Here is a 27,398-nt window from a genome sequence, read left to right on the forward strand (position 1 = left end):
TGGAAAAGCCACGGTCGCAGTTTAAATTCCCACAGGGACCACATACAAACTAAATAGTCTTCTCTCACTGAACCGCAAGTGGCTTTGGATCAGAGCGTCTGCTAAGTGGAATATATTTGAAGTGACATCATATCTCACCATTCTAGCTGGAATGGCAGAGTATTCAACACATGAAGCTATGTCAATCACATCTGTCAAATAGAAATCCAGGTTGGATGTGAGGACAGCAGCACAGTGAAGTTGTCCGGGGTGTTGGAGAAACACGCCTGGAGATGCAGGGACATGCAGAAAACATGCATGAGAGAGAGAAGGAGCATGCAGCCAGCCAAGAGTGCTTGTTGTTTGTATGTGAAACATCACACACACACACCTCAACTCACGCGATCCCGCTCAAACCACAACATACACACGGGGGCGAGCGGGGTCGCGCACACACATGACTCAACACACACGTGAGCGCAATCCCGCTCAAGATACGCGCGCATGACCCCACTCAAACAAACACACACACACACACACACACACACACACACACACACACACACACACACACACACACACACACACACACACACACACACACACACACACACACACACACACACACACACACACACACACAGTTATTGTGGTTGCTGTAGTAAAATGAACAAGTCCTTCCATATCTTGGCTAGTGTTATCACTGATCTGGCAGTAGTAAGCATCTGCTTCTCCATAGAACTCTGTTCTCTTCCTCAGAGAACCCTGCTGGTTCTGCTGGTCCACCCGGCCCAGATTCTACTGTCGCCAGGGGAGTCTCTCTCACACCTACAACAGAAAAACACACAACTCTCTCTCCTCCACACACACAGAGTCCGAATACAGTATGCCGCAAAGTTCACAGTCTCACACGCCAGTTCACATCACACTCAGGTGACACTCAGAATCTTTTCCATACTGCAGGTTAAGTTCCTGCCGACAGGGAAGGTTGCAGAATCACAAAGCCTGTGGTCCGTTTGTACAACTACCATTGGCTGGATCAGAGCCATGCACTTGAAATGTATGACTATGGGCTGAATCATTCATTCATTCACTCACACTCAGAGAAAGTCTGCTCTCATTACCAGAAAACCGCCTCATACAACAAATAATCCAGCAATGTAAACACACACACACCAAGCAGGGGACGCAATGGTACTGCTGTAACGGTAGTAAAAGTGATGGAGCACACGGAACTGAAGACACAGAGCATGCAACAGTATGGGGGAAGGTAACGGGCAGGTAGGGACAAGTAGGGAGGAGTGTAACGGGCAGGTAGGGACAAGTAGGGAGGAGTGTAACAGGCAGGTAGGGACAAGTAGGGAGAAGTGTAACGGGCAGGTAGGGACAAGTAGGGAGGAGTGTAACGGGCAAGTAGGGACAAGTAGGGAGGAGTGTAACGGGCAGGTAGGGACAAGTAGGGAGGAGTGTAACGGGCAGGTAGGGACAAGTAGGGAGGAGTGTAACAGGCAGGTAGGGGGAGTGTAACAGGCAGGTAGGGACAAGTAGGGAGGAGTGTAACGGGCAGGTAGAGGGGGGAGTGTAACGGGCAGGTAGGGACAAGTAGGGAGAAGTGTAACGGGCAGGTAGGGACAAGTAGGGAGGAGTGTAACGGGCAAGTAGGGACAAGTAGGGAGGAGTGTAACGGGCAGGTAGGGACAAGTAGGGAGGAGTGTAACGGGCAGGTAGGGACAAGTAGGGAGGAGTGTAACGGGCAGGTAGGGGGGAGTGTAACGGGCAGGTAGGGACAAGTAGGGAGGAGTGTAACAGGCAGGTAGGGGGGAGTGTAACGGGCAGGTAGGGACAAGTAGGGAGGAGTGTAACGGGCAGGTAGGGGGGAGTGTAACGGGCAGGTAGGGACAAGTAGGGAGGAGTGTAACAGGCAGGTAGGGGGAGTGTAACGGGCAGGTAGAGGGGGGAGTGTAACGGGCAGGTAGGGGGGAGTAACGGGCAGGTAGGGACAAGTAGGGAGGAGTGTAACGGGCAGGTAGGGACAAGTAGGGAGGAGTGTAACAGGCAGGTAGGGACAAGTAGGGAGAAGTGTAACGGGCAGGTAGGGACAAGTAGGGAGGAGTGTAACGGGCAAGTAGGGACAAGTAGGGAGGAGTGTAACGGGCAGGTAGGGACAAGTAGGGAGGAGTGTAACGGGCAGGTAGGGACAAGTAGGGAGGAGTGTAACAGGCAGGTAGGGGGGAGTGTAACAGGCAGGTAGGGACAAGTAGGGAGGAGTGTAACGGGCAGGTAGAGGGGGGAGTGTAACGGGCAGGTAGGGACAAGTAGGGAGAAGTGTAACGGGCAGGTAGGGACAAGTAGGGAGGAGTGTAACGGGCAAGTAGGGACAAGTAGGGAGGAGTGTAACGGGCAGGTAGGGACAAGTAGGGAGGAGTGTAACGGGCAGGTAGGGACAAGTAGGGAGGAGTGTAGGGGAGGTAGGGGGGAGAGTAACGGGCAGGTAGGGGGGAGTGTAACGGGCAGGTAGGGAGGAGTGTAACGGGCAGGTAGGGGGAGTGTAACGGGCAGGTAGGGACAAGTAGGGAGGAGTGTAACGGGCAGGTAGGGGGGAGTGTAACGGGCAGGTAGGGACAAGTAGGGAGGAGTGTAACAGGCAGGTAGGGGGGAGTGTAACGGGCAGGTAGAGGGGGGGGAGTGTAACGGGCAGGTAGGGGGAGTAACGGGCAGGTGGGGGTGTAACGGGCAGGTAGGGGGAGTGTAACGGGCAGGTAGGGGTGGTGGGAGTGTAACGGGCAGGTAGGGGGAGTGTAACGGGCAGGTAGGGGGAGTGTAACGGGCAGGTAGGGGGGAAGTGTAACGGGCAGGTAGGGGGATGTAACGGACAGGTAGGGGGGTGGGGGGAGTGTAACGGTCAGGTAGGGGGTGGGGGTGGGGAGTGTAACGGGCAGGTAGGAGGGGGTGTAACGGGAAGGTAGGGGGAGTGTAACGGGCAGGTAAGGGGGTGTAACGGGCAGGTAAGGGGGTGTAACGGGCAGGTAAGGGGGTGTAACTGGCAGGTGGGGGGTGTAACTGGCAGGTAGGGGGGTTGGGGAGTGTAACGGGCAGGTGGGGCGGGTTGGGGAGTGTAACGGGCAGGTGGGGGTGTGTAACGGGCAGGTAGGGGGGTGTAACGGGCATTTGGGCGGGTGTAACGGGCAGGTAAGGGGGGTGTAACGGGCAGGTAGGGGGTGTAACGGGCAGGTAGGGGGTGTAACGGGCAGGTAGGGGGTGTAACGGGCAGGTAGGGGGTGTAACGGGCAGGTAGGGGGGTGTAACGGGCAGGTAGGGACAGGGATCTTAACAGAAAAGGGTAGATGGTTTGAATACCCCCCCATGTAGTTGAAGACAGAATGGCAGGTCAGATAGGTAATGGACAGAAGCTGTGTTGGTTTAAATCACCAGGTCTGAACACACAGCTCCCTCCCGCCCTCCACATGGTTGTATAGGACAGGAAGTGGCCAGGAATCAGAATCCATACTCAGTGTCTATATAAATACATTAAACACACCATGTATAGGTCCAGAGCTGGATGTGTGGATGTGTGTGTGTGTGTGTGTGTGTGTGTGTGTGTGTGTGTGTGTGTGTGTGTGTGTGTGTGTGTGTGTGTGTGTGTAAATGACTGTACCTTCTCCTTGTCGCTGGCCTCCCTGGCCACAGTGGAGCCCTGACAGACAGAAAGATGTCAGACATTTTATCATTGATTTCCTTTTGTAAGCCTGTAACCCCTCCCTCCCTCCCCCTACCTTCAGATCGTATTTTTTGTAGACGGGGAGGCGGTGGGAGAAGATGTTCCTGGTGACGATCATGTAGGTCTCGTCTCCGTCCACCGTGAGGCGGTACATCCCCAGGAACTGAGGCAGCAGCGTGTTGCCATGACACTCCACTATGAACTAGGAGGGGGAGGCACTCACTTTGGTACTTCTTTAGGCTTGTGTGTGTGTGTGTGTGTGTTTCTGTGTGTGTGCCTCTACCTGGTGGTACTTCTTGAGGATGTGTGTGTGTGTGTGTGTGTGTGTGTGTGTGTGTGTGTGTGTGTGTGTGTGTGTCTCTACCTGGTGGTACTTCTTGAGGATGTTGTGTGTGTGTGTCTCTACCTGGTGGTACTTCTTGAGGATGTTGGTGTGTGTGTGTGCCTCTACCTGGTGGTACTTCTTGAGGATGTTGGTGTGTGTGTGTGTGTGTGTGTGTGTGTGTGTGCCTCTACCTGGTGGTATTTCTTGTGGATGTTGGTGTGTGTGTGTGTGTGTGTGTGTGTGTGTGTGCCTCTACCTGGTGGTACTTCTTGAGGATGTTGGTGTGTGTGTGTGTGTGTGTGTGTGTGTGTGTGTGTGTGTGTGTGTGTGTGTGTGTGTGTGTGTGTGTGTGTGTGTGTGTGTGTGTCTCTACCTGGTGGTACTTCTTGAGGATGTTGTGTGTGTGTGTGTGTGCCTCTACCTGGTGGTACTTCTTGAGGATGTTGGTGTGTGTGTGTGTGTGTGTGTGTGTGTGCCTCTACCTGGTGGTACTTCTTGAGGATGTTGGTGTGTGTGTGTGTGTGTGTGTGTGTGTGTGTCTACCTGGTGGTACTTCTTGAGGATGTTGGTGTGTGTGTGTGTGTGTGTGTGTGTGTGTGTGTGTGTGTGTGTGTGTGTGTGTGTGTTTCTGTGTGTGTGCCTCTACCTGGTGGTACTTCTTGAGGATGTTGGTGTGTGTGTGTGTTTCTCTGTGTGTGCCTCTACCTGGTGGTACTTCTTGAGGATGTGTGTGTGTGTGTGTGTGTGTGTGTGTGTGTGTGTGTGTGTGTGTGTGTGTCTGTGTGTGTGTGTGTGTGTGTGTGCCTCTACCTGGTGGTACTTCTTGAGGATGTTGGTGTGTGTGTGTGTGTGTGTGTGTGTGTGTGTGTGTGTGTGTGTGTGTGTGTGTGTGCGTGTGTGTGTGTGTGTGCGTGTGTGTGTGCCTCTACCTGGTGGTACTTCTTGAGGATGTTGGTGTGTGTGTGTGTTTCTATGTGTGTGCCTCTACCTGGTGGTACTTCTTGAGGATGTTGGTGTGTGTGTGTGTGTGTGTGTGTGTGTGTGTGTGTGTGTGTGTGTGTGTGTGTGTGTGTGTGTGTGTGTGTGCTCTACCTGGTGGTACTTCTTGAGGATGTTGTGCATCTCAGCCACATCCTCGCTGGTGATGGTTTTGATGACGTAGTGTTTGTCGTAGGTGGTGTGAAAGCGAGCGCCAGTCCGACCCTGAGCATCACTGTTCAATGGAGCCGCACGGGTCAGGGAATTCTACAGTAAGAGAAGTGTCAATCACTCATTTATGGAAACATATGAAACAGTGTTGAATCTACAGAGAATGAGAGAGAGAGACAGAAATAGAGAGGGAAGAGAGAAGATGGAGAGTGAGAGACAGAAACAGAAAGAGGGAAGAGAGAGACAAACAGAGAGAGGGAAGAGAGAGAGACAGAAAGAGAGAGGTGGACTCTGTGACTATCAGAGACAGCTGAAGTCAGGTAGGCCTCCAATCCCTCTACTGCAGCCTCCAATTGCCCAGCCCTACACCAGCACCACTGTGTGTGATGACAAACACCCCTCCTTCCCCTGAGGTTGTGGCCCCCGCCTACCCCCTGAACCCCCCCCCCCCTTCCTCTGGCACACAGCTGATGCCCTCCAGAACCACCCCACCCTTCCTAGCCCCCTCCATGTCTGGTTGTCTTTCCACCTCCACTGAAATATAAACTTGACAGAGAGACAGCTGCAGAGGACCAGAATCAATGACCTATCATGCCAACACAGAACACACACAGCGAGAGAGACAGAGACAGAAACCGCGAGAGAGAAACAAGACAGAAAGGAGAGAAAGTTGCTGGTAAGATATGAAAGAAAGGGAAAGATTTGGGAGAAAAACAGAGTGGGAGTGAGATGTTCACTCTGTGTGTACCTGGAAATCCTGGTCATCGATGCCAAACCTCTCTCTGAGGTTGCGGAACACCAGAGGACAGTACTCCTTAAACTTGAAATGGCTCGGCATGTTCTCCCTGCACACACATACATTTAACATTAGATAGCATTTACCTTAGGACCAGGGGTTCCCAAACTGGTGTGGCCCACGACCCCAACATGTAAAAAAAAAAAAATCAACAGCCCATGTTTAGACTATTACAAATCAGTCTGAAATACTTTCACAAGTACTGTCAATCTGAAGGAAGTATGGTTGGAAGTGAAATCAGAAAGGTATTTTGTATGATCTTCTGTTTAGAGAAGAACATCATGGATTGTCGTTCCCCCCCCCCCCATCTGATTTAGTGCCTGGTCTTGTGGTCATTGTAGAAGGACACAGACAAACGTGGTCATGTTATAGTTTAAACAGTGTTGTGGTCATGTTATAGTTTAAACAGTGTTGTGGTCATGTTATAGTTTAAACAGTGTTGTGGTCATGTTATAGTTTAAACAGTGTTGTGGTCATGTTGTAGTTTAAACAGTGTTGGGGTCATGTTGTAGTTTAAACAGTGTTGGGGTCATGTTGTAGTTTAAACAGTGTTGGGGTCATGTTGTAGTTTAAACAGTGTTGGGGTCATGTTGTAGTTTAAACAGTGTTGGGGTCATGTTGTAGTTTAAACAGTGTTGGGGTCATGTTGTAGTTTAAACAGTGTTGTTGGGTCATGTTGTAGTTTAAACAGTGTTGGGGTCATGTTGTAGTTTAAACAGTGTTGGGTTGTCATGTTGTAGTTTAAACAGTGTTGGGGTCATGTTGTAGTTTAAACAGTGTTGGGGTCATGTTGTAGTTTAAACAGTGTTGGGGTCATGTTGTAGTTTAAACAGTGTTGGGGTCAGTGTTGTAGTTTAAACAGTGTTGGGGTCATGTTGTAGTTTAAACAGTGTTGGGGTCATGTTGTAGTTTAAACAGTGTTGGGGTCATGTTGTAGTTTAAACAGTGTTGGGGTCATGTTGTAGTTTAAACAGTGTTGGGGTCATGTTGTAGTTTAAACAGTGTTGGGGTCATGTTGTAGTTTAAACAGTGTTGGGGTCATGTTGTAGTTTAAACAGTGTTGGGGTCATGTTGTAGTTTAAACAGTGTTGGGGTCATAATATGTTGTAGTTTAAACCGTTCAAAAGATAGTCACATTTGTATGAATGGAAACAGAAACTGACGTTTCTCTCGCAAAACTATTTTTAAATCACGATCGTGACACCTAGTTTGGGAAATTGATGGATTAGTGTGTGTGTGTGTGTGTGTGTGTGTGTGTGTGTGTGTGTGTGTGTGTATGTATACACACTTACTTGTTGAAGAGGTGATTGTCCACCTTAATCTTGGAGTAGGCCTTGAAGTCATCAGGCATCAACATGATAGGGATCTGAACATGGCTCAACTCATTGATCTGAGACAGAGCCGGAGAGACAGAATCATGTATTTGTAGAATAGTGACTAAACATAAAATCCCATCAGTTTGGACTGTTAGACCAGAGACCTTTTCCTTGAATCTAGATGAGCATACAGCACCTCTGACCTCCATCCTCATCACATCCCCTTCCTCTGCCTCGTTACCTCAGTGATCAACATCCTGGTTGTGCAGGCTTTGGTTGTAGCCCAGTACCAATGCCTATAGGCTAAGAACCCATCTACTGCGGCCAACAATCATCTTGACTAGACATTCTGCATTTCTACTGTAGAGAACTGTGAAACACATGATTTTTAGAATCTAACACAGAGTGTCGGAGGAGGAGGCAGGGACAGAGTTGTAGTCTAGCGAGCCTCCAGACAGCAGGATTTTAGAGCTACCTAATTTAATTTACATTAATTTTGGAGTAGAAAGAAAGTCCTTTAAAAAACAATGTCACCAGATCTGAGCTTCTCAGTTTATCTACATACAAATGATCCAGAAACACTGATGAGGTAAACTACACACACACACACACACACACACACACACACAATTGTAAATACAACCCATATTTATGTTGATTTATTTTACCTTTTGTACGTTAACTATTTGCACATTGTTACAACACTGTATATATATATATATATACATAATATGACATTTGAAATGTCTCTATTCCTTTGGACCTTTTGTGACTAACGTTTACTGTTCATTGTTTACTTCACTTTTGTCTATTATCTATTAACATATGCTTCCCATGCCAATAAAGCACTTTGAATTGAGATAGCAAGACGGAGGGACAGACCAAGCAACCTGCAAATTTGTATTTTTTAAATCTTTATTTAACTAGGCAAGTCAGTTAAGAACAAATTCTTATTTTCAACGACGGCCTAGGAACAGTGGGTTAACTGCCTTGTCAGCTCGGGGATTCGATCTTGCAACCTTTCGATTACTAGTCCAACACTCACCGCCAGGCCACCCGCCTCTCACCGCCAGGCCACCCGCCTCTCACCGCCAGGCCACCCGCCTCTCACCGCCAGGCCACCCGCCTCTCACCGCCAGGCCACCCGCCTCTCACCGCCAGGCCACCCGCCTCTCACCGCCAGGCCACCCGCCTCTCACCGCCAGGCCACCAGCCTCTCACCGCCAGGCCACCAGCCTCTGACCGCCAGGCCACCAGCCTCTGACCGCCAGGCCACCAGCCTCTGACCGCCAGGCCACCAGCCTCTAACCGCCAGGCCACCAGCCTCTAACCGCCAGGCCACCAGCCTCTAACCGCCAGGCCACCAGCCTCTAACCGCCAGGCCACCAGCCTCTAACCGCCAGGCCACCAGCCTCTAACCGCCAGGCCACCAGCCTCTAACCGCCAGGCCACCAGCCTCTAACCGCCAGGCCACCCGTCACCCCAATGTCCTCTATGCTATAGGTTATTTTTGCCCTAAACATACATGTTTCCCATGCCAATAAAGCCCATAAGTAGGACAGACAAACAGATAAATGGCCCAAAAGCGCCAGCTAAATTCAACCATTCGACCACAAATAACTAAATTCAAACAAATAGAAACCTCAAATCAAAATACATACACTATTTACTGACAAAACTAAATCCTAAAATTCTAAATAGAGATAATCAAATTAGCACAACACCTTGTCAAAAATCTAAGAACTCAAACAAAGGAAGACATGAACAATTTAGAGTCAGTGACCATAGCCTGGCAATAGAGACAGGACGCCACAGAAAAACATGAGGATCAGAGAAGATGAAGCACTGCGGGTCAGGTAAACAAGAGAATGAGCAGCACTTCCTACACCACATATGACTCAGAGGTATTTACCTCCTGAAATTTAAAGAAAGAATTGCAGAATTTCTTTAACTGCCTGTTGAGGGGAACATTTGCATTTTGTTAGGGAAAAGGTAGAGACAGCAGATCTTGTTGCAGACGATAGATCCTGCCATGTCATGACAACAGACGATAGATCCTGCCATGTCATGACAACAGACGAGAGATCCTGGCCTGTCATGACAACAGACGAGAGATCCTGGCCTGTCATGACAACAGACGAGAGATCCTGGCCTGTCATGACAACAGACGATATATCCTGGCCTGTCATGACAACAGACGATATATCCTGGCCTGTCATAATAACAGACGATAGATCCTGGCCATGTCATGATAACAGACGATAGATCCTGGCCTGTCATGATAACAGACGATAGATCCTGGCCTGTCATGATAACAGACGATAGATCCTGCCATGTCATGATAACAGACGATAGATCCTGCCATGTCATGATATCAGACGATAGATCCTGGCCTGTCATGATATCAGACGATAGATCCTGGCCTGTCATAACAACAGACGATAGATCCTGGCCATGTCATGACAACAGACGATAGATCCTGCCATGTCATGACAACAGACGATAGATCCTGCCATGTCATGACAACAGACGATAGATCCTGGCCTGTCATGACAACAGACGATAGATCCTGGCCTGTCATGATAACAGACGATAGATCCTGCCATGTCATGATAACAGACGATAGATCCTGCCATGTCATGATATCAGACGATAGATCCTGGCCTGTCATAATAACAGACGATAGATCCTGGCCATGTCATGACAACAGACGATAGATCCTGCCATGTCATGACAACAGACGATAGATCCTGGCCTGTCATGACAACAAACGATAGATCCTGGCCTGTCATGACAACAGACGATAGATCCTGGCCTGTCATGACAACAGACGATAGATCCTGGCCTGTCATGACAACAGACGATAGATCCTGGCCTGTCATGACAACAGACGATAGATCCTGGCCTGTCATGACAACAGACGATAGATCCTGGCCTGTCATGACAACAGACGATAGATCCTGGCCTGTCATGACAACAGACGATAGATCCTGGCCTGTCATGACAACAGACGATAGATCCTGGCCTGTCATGACAACAGACGATAGATCCTGGCCTGTCATGACAACAGACGATAGATCCTGCCATGTCATGACAACAGACGATAGATCCTGCCATGTCATGACAACAGACGATAGATCCTGCCATGTCATGACAACAGACGATAGATCCTGCCATGTCATGACAACAGACGATAGATCCTGCCATGTCATGACAACAGACGATAGATCCTGCCATGTCATGACAACAGACGATAGATCCTGCCATGTCATGACAACAGACGATAGATCCTGCCATGTCATGACAACAGACGATAGATCCTGCCATGTCATGACAACAGACGATAGATCCTGCCATGTCATGACAACAGACGATAGATCCTGGCCATGTCATGACAACAGACGAGAGATCCTGGCCTGTCATGACAACAGACGAGAGATCCTGGCCTGTCATGACAACAGACGAGAGATCCTGGCCTGTCATGACAACAGACGAGAGATCCTGGCCTGTCATGACAACAGACGAGAGATCCTGGCCTGTCATGACAACAGACGAGAGATCCTGGCCTGTCATGACAACAGACGAGAGATCCTGGCCTGTCATGACAACAGACGAGAGATCCTGGCCTGTCATGACAACAGACGAGAGATCCTGGCCTGTCATGACAACAGACGAGAGATCCTGGCCTGTCATGACAACAGACGAGAGATCCTGGCCTGTCATGACAACAGACGAGAGATCCTGGCCTGTCATGACAACAGACGAGAGATCCTGGCCTGTCATGACAACAGACGAGAGATCCTGGCCTGTCATGACAACAGACGAGAGATCCTGGCCTGTCATGACAACAGACGAGATCCTGGCCTGTCATGACAACAGACGAGAGATCCTGGCCTGTCATGACAACAGACGAGAGATCCTGGCCTGTCATGACAACAGACGAGAGATCCTGGCCTGTCATGACAACAGACGAGAGATCCTGGCCTGTCATGACAACAGACGATAGATCCTGGCCTGTCATGACAACAGACGATAGATCCTGGCCTGTCATGATAACAGACGATAGATCCTGGCCATGTCATGATAACAGACGATAGATCCTGGCCTGTCATAATAACAGACGATAGATCCTGCCATGTCATGATAACAGACGATAGATCCTGCCATGTCATGATATCAGACGATAGATCCTGGCCTGTCATAATAACAGACGATAGATCCTGGCCATGTCATGATAACAGACGATAGATCCTGCCATGTCATGATATCAGACGATAGATCCTGGCCTGTCATAATAACAGACGATAGATCCTGGCCATGTCATGATAACAGACGATAGATCCTGCCATGTCATGATAACAGACGAGAGATCCTGGCCTGTCATGATAACAGACGAGAGATCCTGGCCTGTCATGATAACAGACGATAGATCCTGGCCTGTCATAATAACAGACGATAGATCCTGGCCTGTCATAATAACAGACGATAGATCCTGGCCTGTCATGATAACAGACGATAGATCCTGGCCTGTCATGATAACAGACGATAGATCCTGGCCTGTCATGATAACAGACGATAGATCCTGGCCTGTCATAATAACAGACGATAGATCCTGGCCTGTCATGATAACAGACGATAGATCCTGGCCTGTCATAATAACAGACGATAGATCCTGGCCTGTCATGATAACAGACGATAGATCCTGGCCTGTCATAATAACAGACGATAGATCCTGGCCTGTCATGATAACAGACGATAGATCCTGGCCTGTCATGATAACAGACGATAGATCCTGGCCTGTCATGATAACAGACGATAGATCCTGGCCTGTCATGATAACAGACGATAGATCCTGGCCTGTCATGATAACAGACGATAGATCCTGGCCTGTCATGATAACAGACGATAGATCCTGGCCTGTCATAATAACAGACGATAGATCCTGGCCTGTCATAATAACATACACATGAGCCCTTGTGTATTCAAATTTGACAATTGTTGCTATTATTTACATTTTTGGTGTATTACTTCCCATGCATAATTGTTTATGTTGAAATATCCAGTACCAGTCAAAAGTTCTGACATCTACTCATTCAAGGGTTTATTTTATTTATACTATTTTCTACATTGTTGAATAATAACTCATCCCAAGGCACCTCACCTGACCTCAATTGGGTTGAGGTCAGGTGATTGTAAAGGCCAGGTCATCTGATGCAGCACACGATCACTCTCCTTCTTGGTCAAAGTGGAATCTCAATTCAATGGCTCAGACACAAGAGGCATGTGGCAGGGTCTACAGTCAATCACGGACTACAAGAAGAAACCCAGCCCAGTCACGGACCAGGATGTCTTGCTCCCAGGCAGACTAAATAACTTTTTTGCCCGCTTTGAGGACAATACAGTGTCACTGACACGGCCTGCAACGAAAACATGCGGTCTCTCCTTCACTGCAGCCGAGGTGAGTAAGACATTTAAACGTGTTAACCCTCGCAAGGCTGCAGGCCCAGACGGCATCCCCAGCCGCGCCCTCAGAGCATGCGCAGACCAGCTGGCCGGTGTGTTTACGGACATATTCAATCAATCCCTATACCAGTCTGCTGTTCCCACATGCTTCAAGAGGGCCACCATTGTTCCTGTTCCCAAGAAAGCTAAGGTAACTGAGCTAAACGACTACCGCCCCGCAGCACTCACTTCCGTCATCATGAAGTGCTTTGAGAGACTAGTCAAGGACCATATCACCTCCACCCTACCTGACACCCTAGACCCACTCCAATTTGCTTACCGCCCAAATAGGTCCACAGACGATGCAATCTCAACCACACTGCACACTGCCCTAACCCACCTGGACAAGAGGAATACCTATGTGAGAATGCTGTTCTTCGACTACAGCTCGGCATTCAACACCATAGTACCCTCCAAGCTCGTCATCAAGCTCGAGACCCTGGGTCTCGACCCCGCCCTGTGCAACTGGGTACTGGACTTCCTGACGGGCCGCCCCAGGTGGTGAGGGTAGGCAACAACATCTCCTCCCCGCTGATCCTCAACACGGGGGCCCCACAAGGGTGCGTTCTGAGCCCTCTCCTGTACTCCCTGTTCACCCACGACTGCGTGGCCACGCACGCCTCCAACTCAATCATCAAGTTTGCGGACGACACAACAGTGGTAGGCTTGATTACCAACAACGACGAGACGGCCTACAGGGAGGAGGTGAGGGCCCTCGGAGTGTGGTGTCAGGAAAATAACCTCACACTCAACGTCAACAAAACTAAGGAGATGATTGTGGACTTCAGGAAACAGCAGAGGGAACACCCCCCCATCCACATCGATGGAACAGTAGTGGAGAGGGTAGCAAGTTTTAAGTTCCTCGGCATACACATCACAGACAAACTGAATTGGTCCACTCACACTGACAGCGTCGTGAAGAAGGCGCAGCAGCGCCTCTTCAACATCAGGAGGCTGAAGAAATTTGGCTTGTCACCAAAAGCACTCACAAACTTCTACAGATGCACAATCGAGAGCATCCTGGCGGGTTGTATCACCGCCTGGTACGGCAACTGCTCCGCCCTCAACCGTAAGGCTCTCCAGAGGGTAGTGAGGTCTGCACAACGCATCACCGGGGGCAAACTACCTGCCCTCCAGGACACCTACACCACCCGATGTTACAGGAAGGCCATAAAGATCATCAAGGACATCAACCACCCGAACCACTGCCTGTTCACCCCGCTATCATCCAGAAGGCGAGGTCAGTACAGGTGCATCAAAGCTGGGACCGAGAGACTGAAAAACAGCTTCTATCTCAAGGCCATCAGACTGTTAAACAGCCACCACTAACATTGAGTGGCTGCTGCCAACACACTGTCATTGACACTGACCCAACTCCAGCCACTTTAATAATGGGAATTGATGGGAAATGATGTAAATATATCACTAGCCACTTTTAACAATGCTACCTTATATAATGTTACTTACCCTACATTATTCATCTCATATGCATACGTATATACTGTACTCTACATCATCGACTGCATCCTTATGTAATACATGTATCACTAGCCACTTTAACTATGCCACTTTGTTTACTTTGTCTACATACTCATCTCATATGTATATACTGTACTCGATACCATCTACTGTATGCTGCTCTGTACCATCACTCATTCATATATCCTTATGTACATATCCTTATCCCCTTACACTGTGTATAAGACAGTAGTTTTGGAATTGTTAGTTAGATTACTTGTTGGTTATCACTGCATTGTCGGAACTAGAAGCACAAGCATTTCGCTACACTCGCATTAACATCTGCTAACCATGTGTATGTGACAAATAACATTTGATTTGATTTGATTGGATAGCCTTACACAGCCTGGAGGTGTATTTTGAGTCATTGTCCTGTTGAAGAACAACGGATAGTCCCACTAAAACCCAAACCAGATGGGATGGTGTATGCCTGCAGAATGCCGTGGTAGTCATGCTGGTTAAGTTTGCCTTGAATTCTAAAGTGGTAACCACACATGCGGAGATCATCCGTTCACCTACAGTGCAATGCGTCTCACAAACACACAGTGGTTGGAACCAAAAATCTCAAATTTGGAATCATCAGACCAAAGGACCGATTTCCCCCGGTCTAATGTCCATTGCCCGTGTTTCGTGGCCAAAGCAAGTCTCTTATTATTGGTGTCCTTTAGTGGTTTCTTTGCAGCAATTCGACCATGAAGGACTGATTCACACACTCTGAACAGTTGATGTTGAGTTGTGTCTGTTACTTGAACTCTGAAGCATTTATTTGGGCTACAATTTCTGAGGCTGGTAACTCTAATGAACATATCCTCTGGGTCTTCCTGTGGCGGTCCTCAGAGACAGTTTCATCATAGCGCTTGATGGTTTTTGCGACTCCAAAATGTTTCCGTATTGACTGACCTTCATGTCTTAAAGTAATGATGGACTGTCGTTTCTCTTCACTTATTTGAGTGATTCTTGCCATAATATGGACTTCGTATTTTACAAATGAAGGCTGTCTTCTGTAAACCACCCCTACCTTGTCACAACACAACTGATTGGCTCAAACAAGTTAAGAAATTCCACAACTTTTAACAAGGCACACCTGTTAACTGAAATGCATTCCAGGTGATTACCTCATGAAGCTGGTTGAGAGAATGTGAAGAGTGTGCAAAGCTGTCATCAAGGCAAAGGGTGGCTACTTTGAAGAATCTCAAATATGTTTTGATATGACTCCATACGTATTATTTCATAGTGTTGATGTCTTCACTATTATTCTACAATGTAGAAAATAGTCAAACTAAAGAAAAAAGCTTGAATGAGTAGGTATGTCCAGTCTTCTGACTGAGAATATACAGTACCATTATTGCTCAAACATAGTTAATTTATATCATACTTCATATACATTGCTTTGGCAACAGTGGCAAAGAGGATTGACACCACCATCTCAGATTGTTCTGAAATTGTTTCTGTTGTTAGAAACATAATATTAGCATTAAAAAAAAGTGTAACTCAATGAATCTATTTATAGAGGATTTTGATATGCTAACATTGCTACCATTGACTTGCATTGGATTTGTGCCATACATGCTAAAAGGTTAGCATTTGAAACAGTGGACAGGGAAACTAAACCAAAGCATGGATTTTATTTATTTAACCAGGTAAGTTGACTGAGAACACATTCTCCTTTATGGCAACGACCTGTGGAATAGTTACAGCGGAGAGGGGGATGAATGAGCTAATTGTAAGCTGGGGATGATTAGGTGTCCATGATGGTATCAGAATTTAGCCAGGAGACCAGGGTTAACACCCCTACACATACAAAAAGGGCCATGGGATCTTTAGTGACCACAGAGATTCAGGACACCTGTTTAACGTCCCCCTACACAGGGCAGTGTCCTGGGGCATAGGGATATATTTTTTAGACCAGATGAAAGAGTGCCTCCTACTGGCCCTCCAACAGCATTCTCTCTGAGTGAGTGAGTGAGTGAGTGAGTGAGTGAGTGAGTGAGTGAGTGAGTGAGTGAGTGAGTGAGTGAGTGAGTGAGTGAGTGAGTGAGAGAGAACATTCAGTGATGTGGGGTGCCAGGCAACAACGTCACGCAGAGACTGATGCATCCTGAGTACTTCAGGAGACGTCACCACATCACAAAGCTCTGTTTCACACACAGAACAGAGGCAGGAGAGAAGACAATGCCCTGCACACACACACACATGGCACTGGGCCAACCTTCAGGAGGACAGCACAGTGGCAGGAAGTTGCAGCGATGTATTCTGGGGGCTGACTGTGACAGACTACAAATCTCTCCCCTTAAGGAAGCAGGATTACTAATCTCTCTGTAGAATTATATCATCATGACGCATTCATCTGTTCAGTCAGACAGGATTTAGCTCAGAATGAAGAGAACCACAGAGAACAGCATTCTCCAGACCTCCAGGATGAGTAGCCCGGCAGGGCCAATCTATGGCTGTGTCCCTAATGGCACCCTATCCCCTTTACAGTGCCCTATGAGCCCTAGCAAAGTCAAAAGAAGTGAAATATAAAAGGGAATAGAGGGCTGTTTGGGACGCATCGTAGTCACTGTATTCCTTGGCTTGTTCAAATCAACTGAGTGAAGCAAAGTGGTGACGACTGCAGGCCTCATGTTCATGTTGCATTTAATCTCCTCCTCCTCTGATGGCTCCAAACGTCAGTCTCTTATCTCTCTCTCTTTCACTCGCTCAGCCCGGCCAACTTTCACAGTGCCACTTCCTGTTCGTCGTCGCCTTGGTGACAGAGTCTGGTGTTTCCGACACAGAGCGGAGTGAGCAAGCTCCGTGCCCCGGTGGACAGGAAGTGGGAGAGGAACTCAGTCAGCACACGGAGGCTTCGCTCTCTCTCGCTCTCACTCATAACACCCTCTGACAGACAGACCCACAGCTCTCTGAACGACACACAGCTATCTGAACGCCCGACACACCGCTACCCCGACCGACTGACGCGCAGCTCTCCGACCGACCGACGCGCAGCTCTCCGACCGACCGACCGACCGACACGCAGCACTCCGACCGACCGACACGCAGCTCTCCGACCGACCGACACGCAGCTCTCCGACCGACCGACGCAGCTCTCCGACCGACCGACACTCTCCGACCGACCGACACGCAGCTCTCCGACCGACCGACACGCAGCTCTCCGACCGACCGACACGCAGCTCTCCGACCGACCGACACTCAGCTCTCCGACCGACCGACACTCAGCTCTCCGACCGACCGACACTCAGCTCTCCGACACCGACACTCAGATCTCCGACCGACCGACACTCAGATCTCCGACCGACCGACACTCAGCTCTCCGACCGACCGACACGCAGCTCTCCGACCGACCGACACGCAGCTCTCCGACCGACCGACCAACACACAGTGATGTGTAAAGCAACGATGTAATTTAAACCCCAGGTTTTCTTATGCTATGTATTGGCCATTGAGAGGGTCTGAATCCATCAGTCAGCCATATTGGTACTCCTTAGTAGGAGCAGTCCTCCATAGGAATGAATGTAATTCTACACTATTTCAATGAAGGACAAAATTACATGCATTTAAGTATATTTGCTGTTGTCGTGGGGACAGTAACATTATGTTTAGCTCACATAATATACAATGAACCAAAACATAAAAATCAACATTTAGAGTGTTGGTCCCATATTTCATGAACGGAAATAAAACAAGTTTTCATACGCACAATAAACTTATTTCTCTCAAAATGTCATGCACAACTTTGTGTACATCCTTGTTAGTGAGCATTTCTCTTTTGTCAAGATAATCCATCCACCTGACAGGTGTGGCATATCAAGAAGCTGATTAAACTGCATGCCGGGAACAATAAAAGGTCACTCTAAAATGTGCAGTTTTGTCACACAATGCCACAGATGTCTCAAGTTTAGAGGGAGTGTCCAACTGGCATGCTGACTGCAGGAATGTCCACCAGAGCTGTTGCATGTTCTTCTCTCAACCATAAGCCACCTCCAATGTCATTTTAGAGAATTTGGTAGTACGCGCAACCGGCCTCACAACATCAGACCACGTGTATGGCGTTGAGTGGGCGAGTGGTTTGCTGATATCAACGTTGTGAACAGAGTGCTCTATGGTGTCGGTGGGGTTATGGTATGGGAGGCACAAGCTTCAGACCACAAACTCAATTGCATTTTATAGATGGCAATTTGAATGTACAGACATACCGTGACGAGATCCTGAGGCCCATTGTGGTGCCATCACCTCATGTTTCAGCATGATAATGCACGTCCCCATGTCACAAGGATCTGTACACAACTCCTGGAAGCTGAAAATGTCCCAGTTCTTCCATGACCTGCATACTCACCAGACATGTCACCCATTGAGCATGTTTGGGATGCTCTGGATCGATGCGTACGACAGCGTGTTCCAGTTCCCACTTCACACAGCCATTGAAGAGGAGTGGGACAACATTCCACAATCAACAGCCTGATCAACTCTATGTGAAGATGTGTCACTCTGCAAGAGTAAAATGGTCACACCAGATACTGTCTGGTTTTCTGATCCACGATCCTAACTTTTTAAATAACAGTTAAATAAAATAACAATATGAACTGTAACTCAGTAAAATCTTTGAAGATTAAAACATGTATTAAGGTGTCTGTAATAGAATATACTTGACAAAAATGATTGTAGACATTAATAAATGCATTTCTATAACTTCCTAAACGCCCAATTAAGACACTGTGTCAGTGTACCTTTCATTTTGGCAGTTACCTGTAGGATAGACATTTCCATACAGTCACAGTCCTACGAGAGCAGCTGGTGCTTAGTGACTCATCTGATGTGCGACTAAAAAAAGGGACAGATTCAGAAAGTTGACCAGTTATGCAATCTATCCTAGCAGCAGTGACATAGATATTCTGCTCTAAACCGGATGACACCTCAATGGTTCAGGCTAGTAAGCACACCCAGATCCAGCACATTTCATTGGTGGAACTACGTACAAATCAGGGCAATCCCATGAAAGGACGCAGAATGCACAGTTAGTGGTTATAAAAAACGGCGAACTAACCTGTCTTGGAACAACTACATGTGATGAATCAAAGTGTAAACACTTTGAAATCTGTCTGAGTACCTTACATCTTCTGCACCCCGATAGTAACAGTAACATTCCTCTCACAAGACGACAGCCCAGCCTATGGTGGTGAATAATTCAGTCTAATTTCAGTGATTACCATGTTAAGAGAAACACGGATCACCCCATTATTAGTGTAGAGTTCAATTATCTGGCTCCCAAACCCAATTATCTGGCTCCCCAACTACTACTACCACCTGGTACTACTACCACCACCACCAGGTATTACTACCACCACCACCACCAGGTACTACTACCACCACCACCACCACCAGGTACTACTACCACCACCACCACCACCACCACCACCAGGTACTACCACCACCACCACCACCACCAGGTACTACTACCACCACCACCAGGTACTACTACTACTACCACCACCACCACCACCAGGTACTACTACCACCACCACCTGGTACTACTACCACCACCACCACCACCACCACCACCTGGTACCACCACCTGGTACCACCACCTGGTACCACCACCAACCACCACCACCTGGTACTACTACCACCACCACCTGGTACTACTACCACCAGGTACCACCACCACCATGTACTACCACCACAACCACCATGTACTACCACCACCACCAGGTACTACTACCACCACCACCACCAGGTACTACTACTACCACCGCCACCACCACCAGGTACTACCACCACCACCACCACGTACTACCACCACCACCACCACCAGGTACTACCACCACCACCACCAGGTACTACCACCACCACCACCACCAGGTACTACCACCACCACCACCACCAGGTACTACCACCACCACCACCACCAGGTACTACTACTACCACCACCAGGTACTACTACTACCACCACCACCACCACCAGGTACTACTAATACCACCACCAGGTACTACCACCACCACCACCAGGTACTACTACTACTACCACCACCAGGTACTACCACCACCACCTGGTACTACTACTACCACCACCACCACCACCACCACCACTACTACTACCACCACCAGGTACTACCACCACCACCTGGTACTACTACTACCACCACCACCACCACCACCTGGTACTACTACTACCACCACCACCACCACCACCACCACTACTACTACCACCACCACCACCACCTAGTACTACTACCACCACCACTACCTGGTACTACTACTACTACCACCACTACTACTACCACTACTACCACCACCAGGTACTACTTCCACCACCAGGTACTACTACCACCACCACGTACTACTATTACCACCACCACCTGGTACTACTACCACCACCTGGTACCAGCAATACTACCACCACCTGGTACTACAAGCACCACTAGGTACTACTACTACTACCACCACCACCAGCAGGTACTACAACTACTACCACCACCACCACCACCACCAGGTACTACTACCACCACCACCTGGTACTACTACTACTACTACTACTACTACTACCACTACTACCACCTGGTACTACTACTACTACTACTACCTGGTACTACTACTACTACTACTACTACTACCTGGTACTACTACTACTACCACCACCACCACCTGGTACTTACTACTACCACCACCACCTGGTACTACTACTACCACCAGGTACTACTACTACTACTACCACCACCAGGTACTACCACCACCAGGTACTACTACCACCACCACCAGGTACTACTACCACCACCACCAGGTACTACTACTACTACTACCAGGTACTACTACTACTACTACCAGGTACTACTACTACTACCACCACCAGGTACTACTACTACTACTACCACCACCAGGTACTACTACTACTACTACCACCACCAGGTACTACTACTACTACTACCACCACCTGGTACTACTACTACTACCACCACCTGGTACTACTACTACTACCACCACCTGGTACTACTACTACTACTACTACCACCACCTGGTACTACTACTACCACCACCTGGTACTACTACTACCACCACCTGGTACTACTACTACCACCACCTGGTACTACTACCACCACCTGGTACTACTACTACCACCACCTGGTACTACTACTACCACCACCTGGTACTACTACTACCACCACCTGGTACTACTACTACCACCACCTGGTACTACTACTACCACCACCTGGTACTACTACTACCACCACCTGGTACTACTACTACCACCACCTGGTACTACTACTACCACCACCTGGTACTACTACTACCACCACCTGGTACTACTACTACCACCACCTGGTACTACTACTACCACCACCTGGTACTACTACTACCACCACCTGGTACTACTACCACTACCACCACCTGGTACTACTACCACTACCACCACCTGGTACTACTACCACTACCACCACCTGGTACTACTACTACCACCACCTGCTACTACTACCACCACAACCACCACCTGCTACTACTACTACTACTACTACTACTACTACTACTACCACCACCACCTGGTACTACTACTACTACTACCACCACCTGGTACTACTACTACCACCACCTGGTACTACTACTACCACCACCTGGTACTACTACTACCACCACCACCACCACCTGGTACTATACTACTACTACCACCACCACCTGGTACTACTACTACCACCACCACCTGGTACTACTACTACTACTACTACTACTACTACTACTACCACCTGGTACTACTACTACTACTACCACCACCACCTGGTACTACTGCTACCACCACCACCACCTGGTACTACTACTACCACCACCTGGTACTACTACCACCACCTGGTACTACTACCACCACCACCTGGTACTACTACCACCACCAGGTACTACTACTACCACCACCTGGTACTACTACCACTACCACCACCTGGTACTACTACTACTACTACCACCACCTGGTACTACTACTACTACTACCACCACCTGGTACTACTACCACCACAACCACCACCTGGTACTACTACCACCACCACCTGGTACTACTACTACCACCACCACCTGGTACTACTACTACCACCACCAGGTACTACTACTACTACTACCACCACCTGGTACTACTACTACTACTACCACCACCTGGTACTACTACTACTACCACCACCACCACCTGGTAATATACTACTACCACCACCACCACCTGGTACTATACTACTACCACCACCACCACCTGGTACTATACTACTACCACCACCACCACCACCTGGTACTACTACCACCACCACCTGGTACTACTACCACCACCACCTGGTACTACTACTACTACTACTACTACTACTACTACCACCACCACCACCACCTGGTACTACTACCACCACCACCAGGTACTACTACTACTACCACCACCACCACCAGGTACTACTACTACTACCACCACCACCAGGTACTACTACTACTACTACCACCACCAGGTACTACTACCACCACCACCAGGTACTACTACTACTACTACTACCACCAGGTACTACTACCACCACCACCACCACCACTTGGTACTACTACTTCCACCACAACCACCACCTGGTACTGGCACTACTACTACCACCTGGCACTGGCACTGCTACCTGGTACTGCTACTGCTACTACCACCTGGTACTGCTACTGCTACTACCACCTGGTACTACTACTGATACTACCACTACTACCACCACCTGGTACTACTACTACCACCACCTGGTACTACTACTACCACCACCTGGTACTACTACTACCACCACCTGGTACTACTACTACCACCACCTGGTACTACTACTACCAGCACCACCTTGTTTTGGGATGAGTTGGACCAGAGTGAAGGAAAAGCAGTCAAGTGCTCAGCATATGTGGGAACTCCTTCAAGACTTTTGGAAATGCATTCCAGGCAAGCTGGTTGAGAAAATGCCAAGAGTGTGCAAAGTTGTCAAGGGAAAGTGTCTACTTTGAAGAATCTAAAATGTATTTTGATTTTTTTAACACTTTTTTGGTTACTACATAATTCCATATGTGTTATTTCATAGTTTTGATGTCTTCACTATTATTCTACAATGTAGAAAATAGTAAAAATAAGAAAAACCCTTGAATGAGTAGGTGTCCAAACTTTTGACTGGTACTGTGTATATGGTACTGGTACTGTATAGATGGTACTGTATAGATGGTACTGGTACTGTGTATATAGATTTTTAGCAAATATTTTCTTACTTTTAAAATAATTCTGCAGTGTTGCTTAAGGGCTTGTAAGAAAGAATTTCACAGTAAGGTCTACACCTTTTGCATGTGATTTTACACACACCATTCACTTCTGGTGGGGCCTACTGTACACTACTGTACACACATTGATAGCCATGCAGGGCAACGAGGGCACTAGGATATCTACTGCTGGTGACTAAAGCTATATTTTGAATCAATGTCCTTGTCTCCTCTGGCATAACATTATTTCTCTCTGCTCTACACCATGCTACAGTGGACACCTGTCTCTCTCACACACACACACGAGTAGAGGGCGCAACAGAGGTCCTAACCCCAACTGTGCACAAAAGACGACCTCTCCTGCTTCATCAAGTTGCCCCTCTCCAACCCGACATAAGAAGTGTGACAGACCATGTGGTAAGACACGCACGTACACCACACACTCTGAATGTGCTCGGCTGGTCCCTGGGGAATCCAGGTCCTTTGTGAGATCCCATCTATTCTGTTCTTCATTCATATTCACCACATAATAGTTGGAGGTCAATCCTGTGGCTATTAATAGGAACAGCCTCTTACGTCACACACAGACCCAGACATTCACTGGCTCAGAAAGACAGGGGGAGAGAGAGCGAGGGGTAGAGGGACGGAGGAATAGGCAGCAGGAGAGAGAGCGAGGGGTAGAGGGACGGAGGAATAGGCAGCAGGAGAGAGAGCGAGGGGTAGAGGGACGGAGGAATAGGCAGCAGGAGAGAGAGCGAGGGGTAGAGGGACGGAGGAATAGGCAGCAGGAGAGAGAGCGAGGGGTAGAGGGACGGAGGAATAGGCAGCAGGAGAGAGAGCGAGGGGTAGAGGGACAGAGGAATAGGCAGCAGGAGAGAGAGCGAGGGGTAGAGGGACAGAGGAATAGGCAGCAGGAGAGAGCGAGGGGTAGAGGACAGAGGAATAGGCAGCAGGAGAGAGAGCGAGGGGTAGAGGGACGGAGGAATAGGCAGCAGGAGAGAGAGCGAGGGGTAGAGGGACGGAGGAATAGGCAGCAGGAGAGAGAGCGAGGGGTAGAGGGACAGAGGAATAGGCAGCAGGAGAGAGAGCGAGGGGTAGAGGGACAGAGGAATAGGCAGCAGGAGAGAGAGCGAGGGGTAGAGGGACGGAGGAATAGGCAGCAGGAGAGAGAGCGAGGGGTAGAGGGACAGAGGAATAGGCAGCAGGAGGGAGAGAGCGAGGGGGAGAGAGCGAGGGGTAGAGGGACGGAGGAATAGGCAGCAGGAGAGAGAGCGAGAGGTAGAGGGACGGAGGAATAGGCAGCAGGAGAGAGAGCGAGGGGTAGAGGGACGGAGGAATAGGCAGCAGGAGAGAGAGCGAGGGGTAGAGGGACAGAGGAATAGGCAGCAGGAGAGAGAGCGAGAGGTAGAGGGACGGAGGAATAGGCAGCAGGAGAGAGAGCGAGAGGTAGAGGGACGGAGGAATAGGCAGCAGGAGAGAGAGCGAGGGGTAGAGGGACGGAGGAATAGGCAGCAGGAGAGAGAGCGAGGGGTAGAGGGACGGAGGAATAGGCAGCAGGAGAGAGAGCGAGAGGTAGAGGGACGGAGGAATAGGCAGCAGGAGAGAGAGCGAGGGGTAGAGGGACGGAGGAATAGGCAGCAGGAGAGAGAGCGAGGGGTAGAGGGGCAGAGGAATAGGCAGCAGGAGAGAGAGCGAGGGGTAGAGGGACGGAGGAATAGGCAGCAGGAGAGAGAGCGAGAGGTAGAGGGACGGAGGAATAGGCAGCAGGAGAGAGAGCGAGGGGTAGAGGGACGGAGGAATAGGCAGCAGGAGAGAGAGCGAGGGGTAGAGGGGCAGAGGAATAGGCAGCAGGAGAGAGAGCGAGGGGTAGAGGGGCAGAGGAATAGGCAGCAGGAGAGAGAGCGAGGGGTAGAGGGACGGAGGAATAGGCAGCAGGAGAGAGAGCGAGGGGTAGAGGGACAGAGGAATAGGCAGCAGGAGAGAGAGCGAGGGGTAGAGGGACGGAGGAATAGGCAGCAGGAGAGAGAGCGAGGGGTAGAGGGGCAGAGGAATAGGCAGCAGGAGAGAGAGCGAGGGGTAGAGGGACGGAGGAATAGGCAGCAGGAGAGAGAGCGAGGGGTAGAGGGACGGAGGAATAGGCAGCAGGAGAGAGAGCGAGGGGTAGAGGGACGGAGGAATAGGCAGCAGGAGAGAGAGCGAGGGGTAGAGGGACGGAGGAATAGGCAGCAGGAGAGAGAGCGAGGGGTAGAGGGACGGAGGAATAGGCAGCAGGAGAGAGAGCGAGGGGTAGAGGGACGGAGGAATAGGCAGCAGGAGAGAGAGCGAGGGGTAGAGGGATGGAGGAATAGGCAGCAGGAGAGAGAGCGAGGGGTAGAGGGACGGAGGAATAGGCAGCAGGAGAGAGAGCGAGGGGGAGAGGGACAGAGGAATAGGCAGCAGGAGAGAGAGCGAGGGGTAGAGGGATGGAGGAATAGGCAGCAGGAGAGAGAGCGAGGGGAAGAGGGACGGAGGAATAGGCAGCAGGGGAGAGAGTGAGGGGGAGAGGGACAGAGGAATAGGCAGCAGGGGAGAGAGCGAGGGGTAGAGGGGCAGAGGAATAGGCAGCAGGAGAGAGAGCGAGGGGTAGAGGGATGGAGGAATAGGCAGCAGGAGAGAGAGCGAGGGGGAGAGGGACAGAGGAATAGGCAGCAGGGGAGAGAGTGAGGGGTAGAGGGGCAGAGGAATAGGCAGCAGGAGGGAGAGAGCGAGGGGGAGAGAGCGAGGGGTAGAGGGACGGAGGAATAGGCAGCAGGGGAGAGAGTGAGGGGTAGAGGGACGGAGGAATAGGCAGCAGGAGAGAGAGCGAGGGGTAGAGGGACGGAGGAATAGGCAGCAGGAGAGAGAGCGAGGGGTAGAGGGACGGAGGAATAGGCAGCAGGAGAGAGAACGAGGGGTAGAGGGACGGAGGAATAGGCAGCAGGAGAGAGAACGAGGGGTAGAGGACAGAGGAATAGGCAGCAGGAGAGAGAGCGAGGGGTAGAGGGGCAGAGGAATAGGCAGCAGGAGAGAGAGCGAGGGGTAGAGGGACAGAGGAATAGGCAGCAGGAGAGAGAGCGAGGGGTAGAGGGGCAGAGGAATAGGCAGCAGGAGAGAGAGCGAGGGGTAGAGGGACAGAGGAATAGGCAGCAGGAGAGAGAGCGAGGGGTAGAGGGGCAGAGGAATAGGCAGCAGGAGAGAGAGCGAGGGGTAGAGGGACAGAGGAATAGGCAGCAGGAGAGAGAGTGAGGGGTAGAGGGACAGAGGAATAGGCAGCAGGAGAGAGAGTGAGGGGTAGAGGGGCAGAGGAATAGGCAGCAGGAGAGAGAGTGAGGGGTAGAGGGGCAGAGGAATAGGCAGCAGGAGAGAGAGCGAGGGGTAGAGGGGCAGAGGAATAGGCAGCAGGAGAGAGAGCGAGGGGTAGAGGGGCAGAGGAATAGGCAGCAGGAGAGAGAGCGAGGGGTAGAGGGGCAGAGGAATAGGCAGCAGGAGAGAGAGCGAGGGGTAGAGGGGCAGAGGAATAGGCAGCAGGAGAGAGAGCGAGGGGTAGAGGGACAGAGAAATAGGCAGCAGGAGAGAGAGTGAGGGGTAGAGGGACAGAGGAATAGGCAGCAGGAGAGAGAGTGAGGGGTAGAGGGGCAGAGGAATAGGCAGCAGGAGAGAGAGTGAGGGGTAGAGGGGCAGAGGAATAGGCAGCAGGAGGGAGAAAGCGAGGGGGAGAGAGCGAGGGGTAGAGGGACGGAGGAATAGGCAGCAGGGGAGAGAGTGAGGGGTAGAGGGACGGAGGAATAGGCAGCAGGAGAGAGAGCGAGGGGTAGAGGGACGGAGGAATAGGCAGCAGGAGAGAGAGCGAGGGGTAGAGGG

The 27,398-nt window shown here is 49.8% G+C and overlaps 1 protein-coding gene and 1 long non-coding RNA gene across 56 annotated transcripts in view; one reads left to right on the forward strand and one right to left on the reverse strand.

Moving 5' to 3' along the window:
• The window catches only part of LOC118377423 (phosphatidylinositol 5-phosphate 4-kinase type-2 alpha-like), a 54,607-nt gene that overhangs the window by 15,987 nt on the left and 11,222 nt on the right, over positions 1-27,398 (reverse strand). For 49 of the 50 annotated variants that reach the window (XR_008099161.1, XR_008099146.1, XR_008099157.1 and 46 more), the window contains exons 2-6: positions 7,260-7,357; positions 5,920-6,016; positions 5,115-5,267; positions 3,753-3,899; positions 3,635-3,673 (exon numbers count right to left, since the gene is read on the reverse strand). Coding sequence is in view for 1 of the 50 variants with exons in the window: in XM_052501409.1 (XP_052357369.1) it covers positions 3,635-3,673; positions 3,753-3,899; positions 5,115-5,267; positions 5,920-6,016; positions 7,260-7,357 (534 nt within the window). In the remaining 49 variants the exon portion in view is untranslated. The remainder of the gene's footprint in view (positions 1-3,634; positions 3,674-3,752; positions 3,900-5,114; positions 5,268-5,919; positions 6,017-7,259; positions 7,358-27,398) is intronic. The other variant, XR_008099163.1, reaches the window with a different exon arrangement.
• On the forward strand, positions 8-2,426 carry LOC127918220 (uncharacterized). Of its 6 annotated transcripts, none has more exons than XR_008099512.1 (4): positions 8-1,491; positions 1,572-1,736; positions 2,072-2,170; positions 2,285-2,426. It is a non-coding gene; the product is annotated as an uncharacterized LOC127918220 (long non-coding RNA). The 6 variants fall into 6 exon arrangements; XR_008099520.1 differs by having other exon boundaries at positions 1,572-1,703; positions 2,039-2,203; XR_008099504.1 differs by having other exon boundaries at positions 1,572-1,703; positions 2,039-2,170.

The sequence above is a fragment of the Oncorhynchus keta genome, chromosome 4, assembly GCF_023373465.1.
Source record: "Oncorhynchus keta strain PuntledgeMale-10-30-2019 chromosome 4, Oket_V2, whole genome shotgun sequence".
In the NCBI taxonomy this organism is placed as follows: domain Eukaryota; kingdom Metazoa; phylum Chordata; class Actinopteri; order Salmoniformes; family Salmonidae; genus Oncorhynchus; species Oncorhynchus keta.